At 37.7% G+C, this 16,663-nt stretch overlaps 1 protein-coding gene, 2 long non-coding RNA genes and 1 pseudogene across 4 annotated transcripts; 1 reads left to right on the plus strand and 3 right to left on the minus strand.

Moving 5' to 3' along the window:
• Nucleotides 1-1,668: 1,668 nt before the first annotated feature.
• Nucleotides 1,669-11,981, plus strand: LOC106906687 (phosphoribosyl pyrophosphate synthase-associated protein 1). Of its 2 annotated transcripts, XM_014972062.2 has the most exons (11): nucleotides 1,669-2,102; nucleotides 2,349-2,401; nucleotides 3,301-3,367; nucleotides 3,461-3,633; nucleotides 3,734-3,849; nucleotides 3,942-3,997; nucleotides 4,120-4,265; nucleotides 5,814-5,855; nucleotides 8,441-8,511; nucleotides 9,343-9,489; nucleotides 10,128-11,981. In XM_014972062.2, exons 1-11 carry the CDS (start codon nucleotides 2,020-2,022, stop codon nucleotides 10,284-10,286), a joined length of 1,113 nt encoding a protein of 370 aa, XP_014827548.1. In that variant the 5' UTR covers nucleotides 1,669-2,019; the 3' UTR covers nucleotides 10,287-11,981. The 2 variants fall into 2 exon arrangements, with proteins under 2 accessions (XP_014827548.1, XP_014827558.1); XM_014972072.2 differs by lacking the exon at nucleotides 5,814-5,855.
• LOC106906694 (uncharacterized) lies at nucleotides 5,097-13,050 on the minus strand. The gene is made up of 2 exons (XR_001415417.2): nucleotides 12,609-13,050; nucleotides 5,097-5,410 (listed from the first exon to the last, which is right to left on the minus strand). It is a non-coding gene; the product is annotated as an uncharacterized LOC106906694 (long non-coding RNA).
• LOC148157980 (uncharacterized) lies at nucleotides 9,252-10,880 on the minus strand. Its single transcript, XR_015764085.1, has 2 exons — nucleotides 10,804-10,880; nucleotides 9,252-9,580 (listed from the first exon to the last, which is right to left on the minus strand). It is a non-coding gene; the product is annotated as an uncharacterized LOC148157980 (long non-coding RNA).
• A 2,068-nt stretch (nucleotides 13,051-15,118) lies between the features above and the next one.
• Nucleotides 15,119-16,663, minus strand: LOC106906700 (ras-related protein Rap-2a pseudogene; annotated as a pseudogene).

Consider the following 16,663-nt stretch of genomic DNA (forward strand, 5'->3'; position numbering starts at 1 on the left):
TTTGTCAATAAAAACACTCCTTTCCCAGCAAATTACTGATCAAAGAATGTAAAAGCTTCTACGATTCTTCCTCGATGATCGGTTTTTATCTGTTTTGCGGAGCGGTTGTTAGAGGCTCTGCCTCTCTGTTATCTTCTGTTTTGCTTTAATGATGCTGCAAAGACATAATTTTGTCTTCATTATCTTTTCTCCGAACATGAACATCAGAGAATGGAAGCCTGGTTATACCCTCCTCCAGCCCATTAGGCTGTTCTCTTCCTGACTTAATAAATTTCAGTGGGATCTGAAAAAAAAAAAAAAAAAAAAAAAAAAGCCTTTAACAATGTACTCACCACTTTTATGTTCATAAATGTGACAGAAATGTTGCTTGTAGAAATTTTCTGATTAGGTAATGAGTCACTGTTTATGAGGTTTAAAATTAGTTTAAAGATCTTTTGAACACACTTTAAAAAAAAAAAGAAGTATCTATCTAATCCATTATCTTTAAACTCTGGGACCTTGTTGACTTTTTATTGATAATCATAGTTATAGCAATAGTTTTGATTGTTATTATTGCTTTTCTGCCATCATCATGTCAGATTAGATATTTGATTTAAAAGTGGTTTTGATTTGGTTTTACATGAAATGTCTGACTTGCAAACCCACAGGTACTCACATTGGAAAACCAGAATCTCCCCAAACGCATTTGACGCTTGAAGCAGTTTTTCACAACGTGATCAATAAAAACAGTAGCTGTACTTTGCTGCCACCCTCTGGAACATCATGGAAGCACATCCTGGCTTAAAGAATGAAGTATTTCTACACCCTTTGGTAAAATAATAACATATGTTTAGATATAAGGAAATAATTAATATGATGATTCAGCACAGGTTGTCTTCTTGCATGTTGTTAACCTGGAGATTTATTATTAGATGCAAATCCCACATTTTAATGCAAACACAGAACTGATTTATTGTCCGACTATATAGAAAGACTTCTTTCGTCACAGGTTATGAGAAGACAACCCTGTCCACTTACACTTTGTGATTTTACAACCTAATGAGACTGAAAGTATTTAAAATGTATGTTAATGCTTTCAGTCACATTCTGTTGTAGAAATTAAATGTAATTATCCAATTTAAAAAGCTTTAAAAGTTGTATTTTAAAAGTAAAATGTTAGCTGACTCATCATTTTTGGCTAAAGTTAGTTGGAGGCTTTGTGAAATTACAAAAGACTCTTATAGATTAATGTATCTGAATAAAACTATATAATTTTTTTTGGTCAAAACTAACACTTTTTAAGCCTCATTTTTTCCCCTTCACTCAATACTTGAATTTATTATTTTTGTTATAGAATTCTCTCATGAAGGATTGCATTAATCCAATGAAATTAATCCAATGAAATATTCACAGATTTTAATGTCAAGATATGTAAAACACATCAAGATATGTGTTTTACATATCTTTCCATAAAGATATGTAAGACACATATAGATAAACAAACATCACGTTGATGGTATTTGCTTATCTTATTTGCTCTGTCGTACAGAAATAATGTGAAATTGTAAATATTAAATGTAAAAAAAATAAAATGCTTGTAGTTTTAGTTCTTCACACAGCACTGGTTTTGTATCAAAATGCTGTCGAGTCGTTTACACACACGCACACACTGCAACGCGTAGCCAGCAATATTGACCCAGTGACCACTCCGTAGTTCTCAAATGTGGATCGCTGTTAGGTTACCATGCAACCTGATAGAGCATAGGCTGGATCATTTGTCTTTTCGCGAGTAATACATGTAATTAGACACGCTAACTTAACTGTATTTATTTCCCTGCTATATTTAGTCAAGTTTGTGTCCCACACCGAGCTTTTTCTTCTCGAATAAATTAGCTCACTTACTGCAGACGCTAGTGTGCGGCAGTTAGCTAGCCGACGACAGCGTCGTTAAAAAAAAGCTAAACGTTCCTGTTTTGTTGGGTTAAAATAAAGTGGCGTTTCTGACTAGTTTCTGTGACATAAAAACACTGAACTTGCAGAATGAATGTCGCTAAAAGTGGCTACCGTGTGTTTTCTGCAAACTCCTCCGCTGCTTGCACAGAGTTGGCTAAGAAGATAACAGAGTGAGTACTCCAAGCACTAGTTAATGTTTAGCTATACTCGCATGTATTCAGGTATTTAGGTGTGTTCGGGTGTAACTACTAACTGACAAATAAAGGGATATTACAGGAGGCAGAGCAGGTTCAGGTGATTTGTCATTTATAGTATATTGTAATCATGAATGAATGAACAATGTTAGAAATTCAGCAAACCCTGAGATCACACAATTATTTGAAAAGTGCATGCAAAGGTATGCTTTTGTTTTACAGGAGGTTGGGTGTTGAGCTGGGAAAATCTGTCGTCTTTCAGGAATCTAATAGAGGTAAGAGAAAAAAAATCGAAAATCCCCCACTCGGGTAGGTGATTTCTGATTTATTTATATCTGTGCACATTTTATTTATTCCCTGCCCTCTTTAAGTTATTTTCAGTTTTAGCAGCTACAAGGTGGTCATCGCTTACTTTGACCACCTCTAGTTTCCCCCCCCCCCTCCCAAATACTAAGAAAACATATGCAAAGGTTTGAAAAACTTTTTTTGTAATGCTGCATTAATGGCCTGAAAGTTGAGAAGGCTTTTATTGCCATCGCATCATTTTACACAGAAAAATAACACAGTTCTCTAAGGATTATAAACAATTTATTTCATTTTTCCATGCCTCCCAAACAAGGAGTTATCTTCTGACTTATAAAGATCAGCAAACATTTACCTTAGTTGAATTTCATGTTTTTTTTTTTTTATGTATATATATTTTCCATTTTGAAGAGTGGTTAAGATAAATGTCTTTCTTTTGAGTAATCATCTAATCTAATCTTCTAGACAATTTGATTAAAAATCTAATAATGTGGTGATTTTGCCCCATCCCCCTTTTTTTTTTTAAGATAAATTATTTAGCATGTCATTATCACGCAACAGTGAACTTTCAAGTTATTTGAAGACTTTTTACATATCCTGAGCAGGACACCGAATAAATCAGTATTTTACTGATTTATTCACATGCTCTGATTATGTGTATTAAAACTAAACACAGGCTTTTAAAGTTGACTTAAAGTTTAAGAAATTATAGTTAGAAATATCAGTGTTTCAATTCATCTGATAAATTGAACCTTTATTTACAATAAGCAAATGTTCCAACATAAAATACTAATTGTTTGTATAGCGTTTGTTTATTTTCAGCTTGTAAATTGCAGTTTGTGTAAAATGACATTTTCCTCCCTTTATATAGAGACAAGAGTGGATGTGAAAGAGTCTGTTCGTGGGCAGACCATCTTCATTATCCAAACCATACCAAGGTGAGCACAGAAAACTTGCTCGTTTTTATCACAGCTGGATTCTTTTTCTAATCAAAATCTTTAACTATCTCTTCTTTATTTTTCTATAACCAGAGATGTCAACACAGCCATCATGGAGCTCCTCATTATGGCGTATGCTCTTAAGACGTCCTGTGCGAAGAACATCATTGGAGTTATTCCTTACTTCCCCTATAGCAAGCAGTGCAAAATGAGGAAGAGGGGCTCCATAGTTTGTAAACTGTTAGCTTCAATGTTGGCTAAAGCAGGTACAGGAATCAAAGCAAAACTGAACTGCAGAATTAAAAAAAAAACAAACAAAAAAAAACCTTCTCTAATCAACATTTTATTTTTTGTGCATTTCTGAAGGATTGACACATATCATCACCATGGACTTGCATCAGAAAGAGATCCAAGGCTTTTTCAGCTTCCCGGTGGATAATCTGCGAGCCTCCCCGTTTTTGATTCAGTACATACAAGAGGAGGTGGTTGTTGTGTTTGTGTCTTCGTCTTATGACATCAATTGAAACAAGAGTTTGGAAGAATTGGTAACATCTGCTTTCCTTTATTCGGGTAGATTCCTGATTACAGAAATGCTATAATTGTGGCAAAGTCCCCTGCTGCAGCTAAAAGGTATCAGACGTTGGGCAACATTTACATTGATGTTACATTGAAATCACAGTAGAGGCCTAGTTTATCCTTTTATCTATTTTTACCTATTCGAAGTATTCACGGGTTGTCTTCTGTCCTTGCAGGGCTCAGTCCTATGCGGAACGTCTCCGACTGGGTCTGGCTGTGATCCACGGCGAGGCCCAATGTGCCGAGTCGGACATGGCCGATGGAAGACACTCGCCGCCGTGTGTGCGCAACACCACAGGGCACACGGGACTGGAGCTGCCTAGTGAGATCCCGGTCTTTCTTCTTTTAGAACTTTACTTTATCCAAAATTGCACAAATAATATCTGTCACATGTTGTTGTTTCATGCAGTTACGTGACTTTTTTTATTGATCGGTTTCCCAAAGTTTTAACATTTAAACACATGCTTTGACTTGTTAGATTAGAAGAATGTATCTTCTTGACCACAAACTATTACAGACATTATGAACCAAAAATGAATGTAGCATCATTAACACAGCCTCGTTTACCTTTCGGTGACACGTTGAGATGTCTGCATTGAAAGGGTAGTTAACAGTCTAATACAACTTCTACATGTGCTAACCTCTTTTGAGCTGATGATTGTGCTGTTTCTCACTCATACCATTACTCATACTCAAAGTAATTGAGTTTATGTCATTGCATGACCTCACAGATACACAACTTCTACTCACAAAGCATCCGTAGCAGTCGACCGATAGTAAGGCCCCCCACCTCACACTGGAATAAGGTTATATTATGAAATGAAGGATCTGCCAGGTCTCAGAGTAATCTTCTGTGGCATATTAAAAATACAGCGTGCAGCATTACATGTGAAAATCAGTGTTTTGCGAAAGTGCACACGCCTCCAAATTGTGCATACAACTTGGCTGATGAAGGTCCGAAGGGGGGTACGAGGTCCCTGGGTTATAGTTTGGATGCAAATGTATTTGTTACATTTCAGTGAGAAGGCTGGGCATTATATTTAGAGATGAGAACGAGGAGTAAAAATGTTTGCACAGGTTTATGGAGGTTTAAAATACAGTTATAAAATGGTTGCAATGTGTATCATTAAAAAAAAAACACAACAACAACAACCAAGCTTTAGAACATTTGTGTAATCAGTTCACAATGAAAAACATTTATTTTTGGCTTTTTCTCCTGACCGATACACACAACAGGCAAAACAAATTATATGCTGATTGGTGAGCTAGAAGCTGTACATGTAAAAATGGATGAAAAAAAAAACACTCCTGGGGTTCTTTAAAGGCAAGGTGGAGAAGCAGAAATCTTCTATATGTATGATTTTAGTACAGATTGGGACAATCTGTGCGGATGTGAAGTCCGTGGTGAAGTCCTGGATTTCCCATAATCCAGCAGGGTCCTAGCAATCTTTACGGTCCCAGAGAAGTCTAGTGTGGAAGGAGTCGAAGCAAGAAAATATTTAAAGAAACGTCTCCTTCGCTTGTTTCCTGCCACATATTTGATCATTATGCGTTAGGGTGTCATCAAAAGAGAACCAAAATCAAATAGGTGTGTCATTGGCAAATGACTCCGATTGAATAGTCTCAGTACTTTTTGAGTTCCCATGCTTAACTTTGAGATGATAAAATCCACTTATACATTTTTTTTAACTAACAAAAAACTTTGTTTTAGACGTTTCAGTCAGTCTGCTTTATTAATATTATTTTTCAAATTGCTTTCAACCCAGATTTTTCTTCTTTTTTTTTTTCTTTTTAAGTCTTGGCATACAGTGTGTATCATGTGTTATACTTGTGCATTTGTGTTAATGTGGTGTTTATTTGTCGACAATAGCAGGCAAACAACAAGCTCCGTTCCCTGGCATAGAGCTTCCAAGTACGACCTAAAGTTAATTTATATCTGACCATGAAATGATTCCTCTTCAAATTCTACTTCAATTTGTGCATGCGTAGAAAAAAAAAGGGTTTGTCTTTGCATCTTGAGAAACATACAGTCTGGATTCACGAGGGGGAGTTGGTGGAATATTGACTCTCCAACTAATAGAGCCTGACATTGTTGAATTTTTTTAATTTTTTTTTTATTTATTTTTTTGTCCAATTGGCCGTTTGATCTCCACTTTTCTCCCAGCAGCAGTTTGTGTGGCGCGTTTGTCTTGAACTGAACAGACGTCATATTTACTGCACCTTCGTCTGATTCCAGACAGCTGCTTCTACAAGATGGCTTAAACTTTCTTTGTTTTGTGGTGCTCTAATTTTAGTTTCCTTAAATCAAACCAGAACTGCGTCAGTTTTTTATTTTTATTTTTTGTTTTTGTTTTTTTTTTTCTGTTGGACTCATCTTGCCAATCAACACATGCTGCCATTTTTAAACCACTTTTAACCTGATTAAACTTGTGTCATGATTTGCATGTAAGGAAACAATGAAGCATGCTTTAAGGATCTGTTACTAGAAAGTCAGTAGGAATGTAACGATTGACAGATTCCAGCATTTAATCTAGAACCGTCAACAAATGATGCATATTGGCAGATTTTATTAATTCTTTCTTAAAACAGTAAAAGTCTAACCAGACTTTTTTCAGGTCGTTACACGATGCAGCACAGTTGGATTTTGGTAAACTGTATTTTAATCACAACGTGGCTTCTGCTGTTCTTGGTGTACATAGTGATTCCAGGTTTTCTCACACTGAGGGGGCTGATTGAAATTCACTGTTCTGCAAGGCATGCTTTTTCCTTTCTTTGCTTTCTAAAACTGTTCCTTCACAATCAGCTTGGCTTGCTGATTGTTTACCAGTTGATTGTTTCCTTAAAAAAAAAATCCCTCTTGATTGCCTGCATTTACATGCACACCGGTATTTTTGAAATGGTTCTATGCATTTTGTTAGTTTTTGTAAAGATTTTTGGTAAATCTCATAGAAAACTCTGCCTTAAACATCAACCATGAATAACTTTAATGCCTTATTTTGCAGTTAGAATTGGATGTGTATGAGTTTTTACATGGACAGCCCTGTTCAGGATGTTTACATGCACTCATCACTGATGCGAACCTAAGAATGGTTCCTACGTCGTACAACTTAAGTAATTCAACTTAAGTCATTTTTAAGCATAATGATTGATTGCACAAGTTTGAAGGTATTTAGAAGTTTCTGTAATGAACACAGGGTCAACATTTTACAAAGATGCATACACACCCGCTGGATGTATTTATGTATTATTAGAGACGCTTACATATATAAATGTCTCTTTTTAGCAAGTTGCATTAGAAGTGTAAGTATTTTCTGTAGCTCTCAACAAGCTCCTGGCATAATTCTGACTGGATGTTTGAGCACTTTTCGTAAAGTAAATTGTACACTTCATTTTAACGACTTGCGTTCCCAACACTGGCATTTTTTATTATTTTTTTTTCAAACATAATTCTCTAATTTTTTGTGCACTCAGAGGAACTTAAGGAAGAAAAAACAAGACCTTCTCAAAGCTCCAAATTGAATTTTAACTTTGCTTAAAATACCCCCCGTCCCCCATTTCCATATTTGTCAGGAAAACCACCCCATGTTAATGATCTCTACTACTTCTGATGAGAATTATTATTTAAATAGGCAGCCAGAAACGTGCTGATGGTTGAGGAGCAAATTGCAGTAAAGCATGAGTGTACGTAAACTTCTGACTGGACCTGTAGATAGCACTGCGGTCGTATGTTTTCAGCAGACGAACGTCGATGAGGCCAGGATATTCATACGTTGTCATAAGCTAAACAGCTGCATGAGTGTATGTTTAGATTCCGTATTAAAAATGGTGAGCCAACTCATTGTAGCTGATGAAGCCAAACTAAGTGGAGCATAAATATGGCTTGTTTAAAATGTTTTAAAACAATAATATGACTAATGGGGGGTGTGTGTGTGCATGGAAATGTAGGCTGTTCGCTGGCAGCGCTCAGATTTGACTGACCGGTTCAGAACATTGGCAAGTGTGTATGAAGGATCTGTCATCAGTGCTTGCCACTGTTGGTGTGTGTTAAACTGTCTGTTTGAGGACTGCTGCTATAGCCTGGGCCTGAAGGTGTGTGGGTGTGGGTGTCTATACAGGCAGTTTTTTCTTTTTTTTTGGATTGGGTATCCTGGGCTGAAACTCCTTTTGTCATTTGACCCTTGCATGGCATGCTTTGCACTAGGTTAGCCTTCCAGCTTGATCTCCTAAGAAGTAGGAGGGGTAGAATGGAGGGGAGGGGGTACATGAACCAATGACTTTGATTAATTGATCGTCATTTTAGTTTAGCTTTACAGTTTTAGAAGTCAAATTTAGTAAAACAAAATATATATAAAAATTGGAGAGCTAGATTGCTCAGAAACCCTTTTCTCAACCCATTTTACCCAATCTACTTAGATTTAATCTTTGATTCCTAAAAAAGAAAAAATAGTTACTCTTAACGAAGTAATACGAGGTAACCGGATTTTCTTTCCATTTTAGTAATGATGGCCAAAGAGAAACCTCCGATTACTGTAGTTGGAGATGTCGGCGGAAGAATCGCCATAATAGTGGTAAGATTCTTCAGATGCAATATTAAAATCTTTTGTACTTTGAATGTCTGAATATATGAATACATGTTAATAGGGGTGCACAGATATGAAAATTTTGGGTGATAATTACGAATCTGTAACAATATCATACACATATATATATATATATATATATATATATATATATATATATATAGTGTATATATCTCACTGCACATTTGACATTGTATAAAGGCGACCACTCCACCTAAATTGCCTCTTTTCTTTAAACACTCCCACAATCCTGTGCTGCTCCCACCCGTCCTGCATCGTCTCAGGGTGGAAATAAACACCAACTGTGAACACCAGCCCAGTTTTGCTTATTAGACCGATCCCAATATGTATAAAAGAAAAGCCAAAAATCGGCCGATGTCGATGTCAATACAATATCTTTAGGTGCTAAAATATGTGAACTCCCAATTACTCCAACCTCAAGGTGTTTTTATGTCAATACACAATATGCTATGGTGCAGAGAAAGTACTGATTGTAAAGAATTGAAAGGTCACAGTTTTCACAACTAGTTTTTAAATGTCTTGCATGTGCAGATGAATCTGTGTTTTTAACTATTTCCAATAGAGATGGTGATAGAGAGACTGTATTGGCTTCCTTTCCGTGTGTGTTAGATTGTGTTGTGATCTGGACTCTGGTGTGTTTTCTGAAGCCTCTTTTCTGCGACCCGTGTTGTTTTTCTGCTACAGTGACTCCTATTCCCTCTCCCCCCTTTTTCTTGGTGTCATTGGTTGCCTTCTGTCGATTCTAACTGGGTGAGCGAGTTAAAATATTTTAACCACATTGTTGTTTTTTCTGCTCAGGATGACATTATAGACGACGTAGGAGACTTTGTTGCTGCTGCAGAGATCCTGAAAGAGAGAGGGGCGTATAAGATCTACATCATGGCCACCCATGGTTTACTTTCTGCAGATGCTCCTCGTCTCATAGAGGAATCGGCTATCGATGTGGTGAGAACGTAGAACCTTACCGTTTTCAGATGTGTGCGCCTCGATTGTTTTCTGTTTTTCTTCTGTGAAAACATGTTGCACACGAACTGAACTAAAGAAGACGGATGAGAACAAACTTCAGCTTTTGTTCTTTAGAACAGTGTAGGATAACATACTTCCTTTTAATGGGAACTCGATCTGAACTGTCACTCATCGCACTTCTGTTACAACAAAGAGTTATTGTTTTCAGCAGCGTCATTTTTATTAGCCGTCGGTTTCTGTTCCTAAAAGCTGCCAGGTGTTCAGAAAACGGTAGTTCCAGTGACGTTAGAACATTTCTTGTCAACCAGACATTTCCACGGTAGTTTGTATTTACACTAGCTCGCAAGTTAACTATTCACAGAAGTTTGTTTTTTGTTCTTTTTTACGTTTTGTCATTTCACAACCACAAACATTGCGGTTAATTGATTGACATTTAATGTGATGAGCTAACACATTATTGTGGAGAGGAAGAAAAATTACATTTTCAAAATATTTCACTAATACAGTCACATTTGTGAGACAGCAATCGAAATATTTCCATCAATTTATTTCAAATTGAGAATTTGCAGTCTGCTGTAAAAAAACGGAGTGAGCATGATCTGTTCTTGTGTATTCAGGTGGTTGTGACAAACACGGTGCCCCACGAGGTGCAAAAGCTGCAGTGTCCAAAAATCAAGACGGTGGACGTCAGCATGATCTTAGCCGAGGCCATCCGCCGCATCCACAACGGGGAATCTATGGCCTACTTATTTCGCAATATTACAGTGGATGACTAAGGAGCGTCAGTGGCAGACGCCTCTGCACCTTTTACTAACGAAACGCTGTTCCACGTGTTGTTTTTGATTGACATGCATACATGTAATCCTGATTCAGTTAAAGAACTTCTCAAAAATCGACCAAATAATTTGTCTTCTTTCTAAAATGTGTGGGTTTTTTTTTTTTCTTCCGTTTCTAAAAGAGAAAAGCCTTCAAATCCAAGGCGAGCACACCTCAAAAAGAGCGTACTTTGATGTTTTGAAGCGAAAGGCGAGGATTGTATGAAGTGGCGTTGTTGCTAGCAGCTGTTCAGAAACATCGACTACGGTTAGATTTCAATGGAGAAGTGATTACAAGATGCGGTCGTCCTGGAAGTAGTGAAACTGAAGACAAGATGGGAATCTGTGTTTTGACAGATGAGCGAGGTGCGACACTTTTAGCCTGTTTTCAGCCCCGTCAGCCTCCTCCGCGGTGTAAATGAAGTCCGTGCCAAAATCTAAGAAGCCATACAGTGAAATATAAACGCATTTGAGTGACCTGTGATCCTGTGTGGTGCTTCGCCATGCTGTGTTGTATCAGGCCTTCCATAGATCAGTGTTTGCACAAAGGTAAAACTGTTTATGGGGGGAAACAAAGAGGGTGGCATTTACTTCATTTAAAAAAATACACATAGTTTCATGTAAATCCAAAAAATATATATATATCTATATATTTATAATCCTAATTTTGGTGATTTTTTTTCAGTTTTTCTTGCTTCTAACTTAAATACCAGTTGTGTTTTTGTCATGCACTACAAAAAGTTCATATTTTCACGTTGAGCCTAATCTGCAGAGAATAGATGGACATCTTAGCAAAGAAGAGCTTGTTGCTTTTCGCAAGAAATCCAAACCAACACACTCCATTCTTATTTTATTTTATTTTTTCAGATTTTTTTCCATATTATGTTGCCTCATTATCTCACAGCAAAACATTTTACAGAAGCCCCACAGGTCAGTTCCTTTCACAGCTGTACTTGTTGCGTGATCGGCTAACTAAATTGCAGTACAGAATTGAATATTTCAAAATGGCCCCCTATTTCACTCGGCATTAGTTAAACCTAGTATTATATAAGTTGATTTTTTATTTCTGTGAAAACGTGCCCTGCCATCCATTCGTTTTTTTTTTTGATTATTTATATTCTACTGAATTCTGTGTTTTAGGATGGAGCCACATTCATTTCAGAAATACACTGAATTTAGGCTTTTTTTAAAGAAAAAAAAAACCGAAGTGGATTTTAGATGCTGGAGGGCTGTTTCGCTTTGCTTACTTTTTGCTCAGGGAATATACTTTAGATGCCAATGCACATTTATTTGTTCCTGAGTTTGTCAGGCTGTGTACACTACCTGCTGCACGTGTTTGAATAAAAATAATAGCATTTCGTGAAAATGTCTTCCACGCAGCAGCAATGTGACTTGGAAATGTGCTTTGGTTAAAAAAAAAAGGCTAGATTGTTTTTTTGGTTTTTTTTTTTCTTATAATATTAATAGAAGGACATTTGAAAATGTTAAGCTGGTTTTTGTGTTAGCATGAACCTATGAAGTGACACTCCCATTTAAGCTCTAACTGCATCCGTCTTGAATGCATTTGGTAACGACTCGTCCCGGGTTTGCTCTCCTTAGCCTTCTGTCTGACTCCGTGTCTGTAAATGTAGATGAAAATAAAGTAGCTGCCTCTTTCTCTGGCTCCTTTCATGTAGTTATTTTCAGTTTAAATGCACTCACAATGCCCTTTTCTGTGTTTATGGAAGCTGTTTTCCCAATTACGATACCACTAAGAAATTAATTAAAGTGAGAAACACTTGCCGAGGATTTTCTCTCAACACATTGTCAGATTTGTTAGACATCCACTAAGCTGCGTTTCAACACAAAAACTCAAAAAACATGGTTTCACTTTGGCTTATTTGAAGACTTATTTATGGAGCTGTTAGGTTTTTTCCACTGCCGACTGTACTTGTGCATTGCATGTGACCGCAAATCAGTAGGTAACTGGTTGAAACTTTGACACACGTGGGTGTTTAGCCACAAATTAATAAAGCAGACCAAGGCTTAAGACTTCTTAAAAATGTAACCAACCAAATGACTGGTGCAGATTATACGGAGTTAAAGATGTAATTTTATTCTGTTACACATTTAGAATAGGTAGCTAAGAATCAATCTATTAATTTCACTTGATTAAAACGACAAAAACAATTCTTGACTGAATGCTAAATCAAATCTCTATCCCTTCAATGATGCTACTGATAAATAATAGACAATTTAGAAATAAGAAAACACTGAATGATGAACATTAAGTGCCAAACTCACCTCAAACTCCTGAAGGCAGAACTTTTGAAACGACACCGAGAACATTTGATGCAGACAAAGGTCAGAGATCCTGTACTTGCTCCAAACTTCTCAGGTAACTAAGCTGCTCTGAGGAGCTTGGACCAAGTCCAGGAGCGGACCTTTTGAGAATTTAAGCAGCGCAGCGGCAGCACGTCCATCTAAAAGAAGCTTCGTGGCCTTCATAAAAATTTTAAGCGCACCTGGGCTCTACCGGGGGGGAAAGGTCTGCCACCGTGTCTTCAGTAATGTAGCAACAAAAGAGAGGAGCAGCTGTGAGGTTAAAGAGCACAAAGAGGAAGCAAACGTCTGTTGCAGGTCGCTTCCTCGTTTCGTACGGGCGAAACAATTCACCTCGGCTGTTAGCTTTTAGAAAGAGGAAGCACGCTGGAGATTTTGTGACGGGCTTTATGAGGATATAAAAGTGTCAGCTGAAATTACAATAGAACTTTATCAAGAGGTTGAATCTACTGAGTGGGAGAGGTCTGTAAAAAAAAGAAAGAAAATAAAAAAATACTTATGTTGAATAAGGATGGAGATTATATATTCAGAGGTGGGCAGAGTACCCAAAAATTGTACTCATGTAAGAATAGCACTGCTTCGTATAACATATTTATACTCAAGTACAAATGTTATATTTGTCCAAGAAATTACTCAAGCAAGAATAAAAAAAGTATTTAGGAAAATGTCTGCTCAAGTACACAGTAACCGATCAAACCCTCGATCACTTAATATTTAAAAATGACATCATCTCAAATAAAGCTATGTGGATATTTTTGGTATTTTAAATATCAAAATGAAAATATTTCATAAGAATAATAACAAATCAGTTTCTTTCAGTATAAAACTTGTGAAACTAACAAAAACTGCAGGTGTGTGTCTGGTGAATTTTAGGCTAAAGCTGATCTTGATTTGGTGAAGTTATTCACAGTCGGACGAGTATCCAGAAATTCTACTCAAGCAAGAGTAGTGATGCTTCATAGCAAAATTACTCAAGTAAAAAAGGAGACCACAGCAAAAATACTCCTAAATATACTCTTGTTGTCCAAAAAATTAGCCAATTAAATGCAACTAATTAATATCCAGCTCTGGATGTATTATCTATCATTTGGTCCATCACTCTTAACATTAGATAATCATAACCTCACATGTTTGTATCTCCAAAAGCTGAGCCAAAGTACAAACAATGCACTCTTTTTTGGTTCCATGGCAGTCGGTGTAGTTAATACAATCTTGTGCGTCACACTGCGGTTTGCTTCACTGACGCATTCACAAGCAGCGCCTTGCTCTCCCTGAAAGGGGTGTACGATGCTTTAGAGTCTGCGGATTTTGCCTCATTCTAACGTTTTTGCAGGTCCTCCCTCCATCTTTTCATCGGCCTTAACCAGATCCCCCCGTCGCTGCTGAAAAAATAAACTTCCCCTTTTAGCGAGATCCATGCACACCATGGGGAAGCTGTGCTCGAGCTGACATGAGGTGTTATTTTCCCCAACAAGCTAGATTAGGTGAAAGTAACTTTGTTTTTAGCTTTGCTTTGTCAGCGTTTGTCAGGGTTTCATCATTCCAGTCAGTAAATGCAGGTGGGCATGTCTGGGTATTTGGGTCACAGTAAATTGGTAGTAGTTTGCTTCTTCCACTTCACAATTGCTACTTTGTATTGGTCTATCTAATAAAATTACAATCAAATACGTGGAAGTTAGTTTTTGTAAACTAAAAAAATATGAGAAAGCTCAAATTATTAAGAATTATTTTGCAAGGAACTGCAGTTTTTGTCCTGTTGTTATACACAACCGTGCTAGATCCATGGTAAAGTATTTAACAGGAGTTTAAAAAAAAATAAAAATAAAGAAAGTGTAAAAATGCAGGACAACACAATTAGTGTTGCTTATAATTTCTCGATTAGGTGATTCATAATCTATGTCTGCATCAAACTTTGCAAGCTGGAGCCCACCACCAGAGGGCGGTACAGTGCCAAGCAGAAGTCATGAAGCTGCGTGTGAGATATGTCCACTAAACTAACGTTTTCCACTTTCCTATGTGAATTCGCTTGCTGTCATCGCTACTTCTGACGACACCGTTCTGGGTGATGCACGTGAAACCAGGACAGTCAAGTGTTTGCTGCACGTTCATTTGAACTCACTCATCTGGTTAGACCAGTGCTGCTCTCAAGGAGAAGAAACAAAGAGTGAACACACATCACTACAACAGACATTAATGTCTGCACAGACTTTAAAATCCAACATGTTTGCAAGTGGATTTATGTCCGTTTCTTTTTTTAAAAAAAAATTTTTTTTGCTTGCAAGACTGTTTACTAAATATGTTTGTTAAAGTAATTTTAACACTTGAGGTCTTAAAATATGAGAAGTTTCATAATCCTTAATGGAATTTTTTGTCTGCAAGACTGGTTGGAGATCAGAAATACAATCTTGCAAGCATTAAAGCACGACTCTTTTGGTGGCAGAAACTTTCTCTTATAAAATCACAATACTGCATTCTAAGATGAACACTTTATTTTTCTTTTCACATCAAGTCGGCAATTATACACAATAAGGAAGGTACAATACAAGCACAACAGAGAATCACAGACAAACGCATCTATTTTTTTCCCTGGTTTAGACAAAACACTGAAAGTATGCAACAAAATAGAACTGAGCAGAACTCTTTTCAGCAAAATAGAAATGCATTCATTTTCGTTCACATTTTAAGCTCTGCTAGGATTTGCAAACAAAAAGGTTCAGTAAACCATAATTTCCAACACTAAGACTTCTTAAAAATATAAAGTGCACGGTATGTTTTCTTCATATGTTGACATCAGCTGCACAGACAAAACAAAACACATTTACAGATAAAAACACTATTGCTTTTGACTTATTGCTCAACAGATACAGATTTTTTTTTCCCCACCAGATGAACAACTATTGAACTATTGAAAACTGTTGAAACATCAATAGTTTTGAGTAGAAACTAAAACATGACATGTAAAGAATTTTTTAAATTTTTTTTATAGTAAATGTTCTGACATTCGCGGTAGGTGCAGTCGAATTCAACAACATCCATGCCGTCTTTACGTCTATCTTTGTTTTCATCTGTTCATGTTTGTTTTAGGAGGAGTGTATTGGAGCTGGGAGCAGAAGGGAACATTTGATTATCTTGTCAAACATTGTCACTTGGTTTGTTTTTCTATCATCCGCATCAATCCTCTGGTCTCGTTTGCACAGTTCTCTCTGCCTCCGTTCGTCCATCTCTACGAGATGAGGCAGCTGTTGGTTTTGTTCATGGGGGCACGCTTGTGGTTTTCCTTGGGGAACGTCAGCCGTCTCTTGCAGAGCACCGGACTCAGCTGCATGGGCAGGTTGGCCCGCTGCAGCAGCTCCACGAAGGCCTCCATCACGTTGACGTTGTCCTTGGCCGAGGACTCCAGGAAGATGTGGTTCCAGTCCACTTCCACCGTGGACAGCACGTCCTCGCTGGACACCCTGCGCTCCTTGTGTCGGTCTATCTTGTTGCCGATCACCACGATCGGCGTGTGCTTGCTCTCCTTGACCTCCAGGATCTCCTCTCGCAGTCTCTTGACCGCCTCAAGGGAGTCTGGATCGTCCACGGCGTAGACCAGAGCAAAAGCGTCGCTGTTCTGGATGGAGAGTTTGCGCATGGCGGGGAAGGAGTAGCTCCCACTGGTGTCCATAATGCTGATGGTGACTTTAATTCCTCCCACTTCGTACTCCTTCCTGTGGAGCTCCTCCACTGTGCGCCGGTGCTTCGGCTCAAAGGTGTCTTTGAGGAACCGCTGGATGAGGGCTGTCTTCCCCACTCCCCCTGCTCCTAGAAACACCAGACGCACTTCAGCCTTGTCTTTTGTCTCAAAAGACATGGCAATGTTTTTTCTCTTTTCTCTTACAAAAGCTAAAAATTCCTTCCACTTTTTCTGCTGCAGCCAATGCGTGCCGGTGAAGACTTTTACATGTGCTGACAGAACTGAGAAGGATTGATAGTAGCAGCTTGCGTATGAATGCACGCCCTTCTGACTGCACGCTGTA

The sequence above is a fragment of the Poecilia mexicana genome, unplaced genomic scaffold, assembly GCF_051168715.1.
Source record: "Poecilia mexicana isolate PSO_F unplaced genomic scaffold, ASM5116871v1 scaffold_8, whole genome shotgun sequence".
In the NCBI taxonomy this organism is placed as follows: domain Eukaryota; kingdom Metazoa; phylum Chordata; class Actinopteri; order Cyprinodontiformes; family Poeciliidae; genus Poecilia; species Poecilia mexicana.

Bases quoted from the DNA above. Each gene is read 5' to 3' on its own strand.
- LOC106906687 (XM_014972062.2), top strand. From the start codon at position 2,020: ATGAATGTCGCTAAAAGTGGCTACCGTGTGTTTTCTGCAAACTCCTCC. The intron at 3,634-3,733 runs GTACAGGAATCA...GCATTTCTGAAG, and splicing joins TTCAATGTTGGCTAAAGCAG to GATTGACACATATCATCACC. The intron at 8,512-9,342 runs GTAAGATTCTTC...TTTTCTGCTCAG, and splicing joins GAAGAATCGCCATAATAGTG to GATGACATTATAGACGACGT.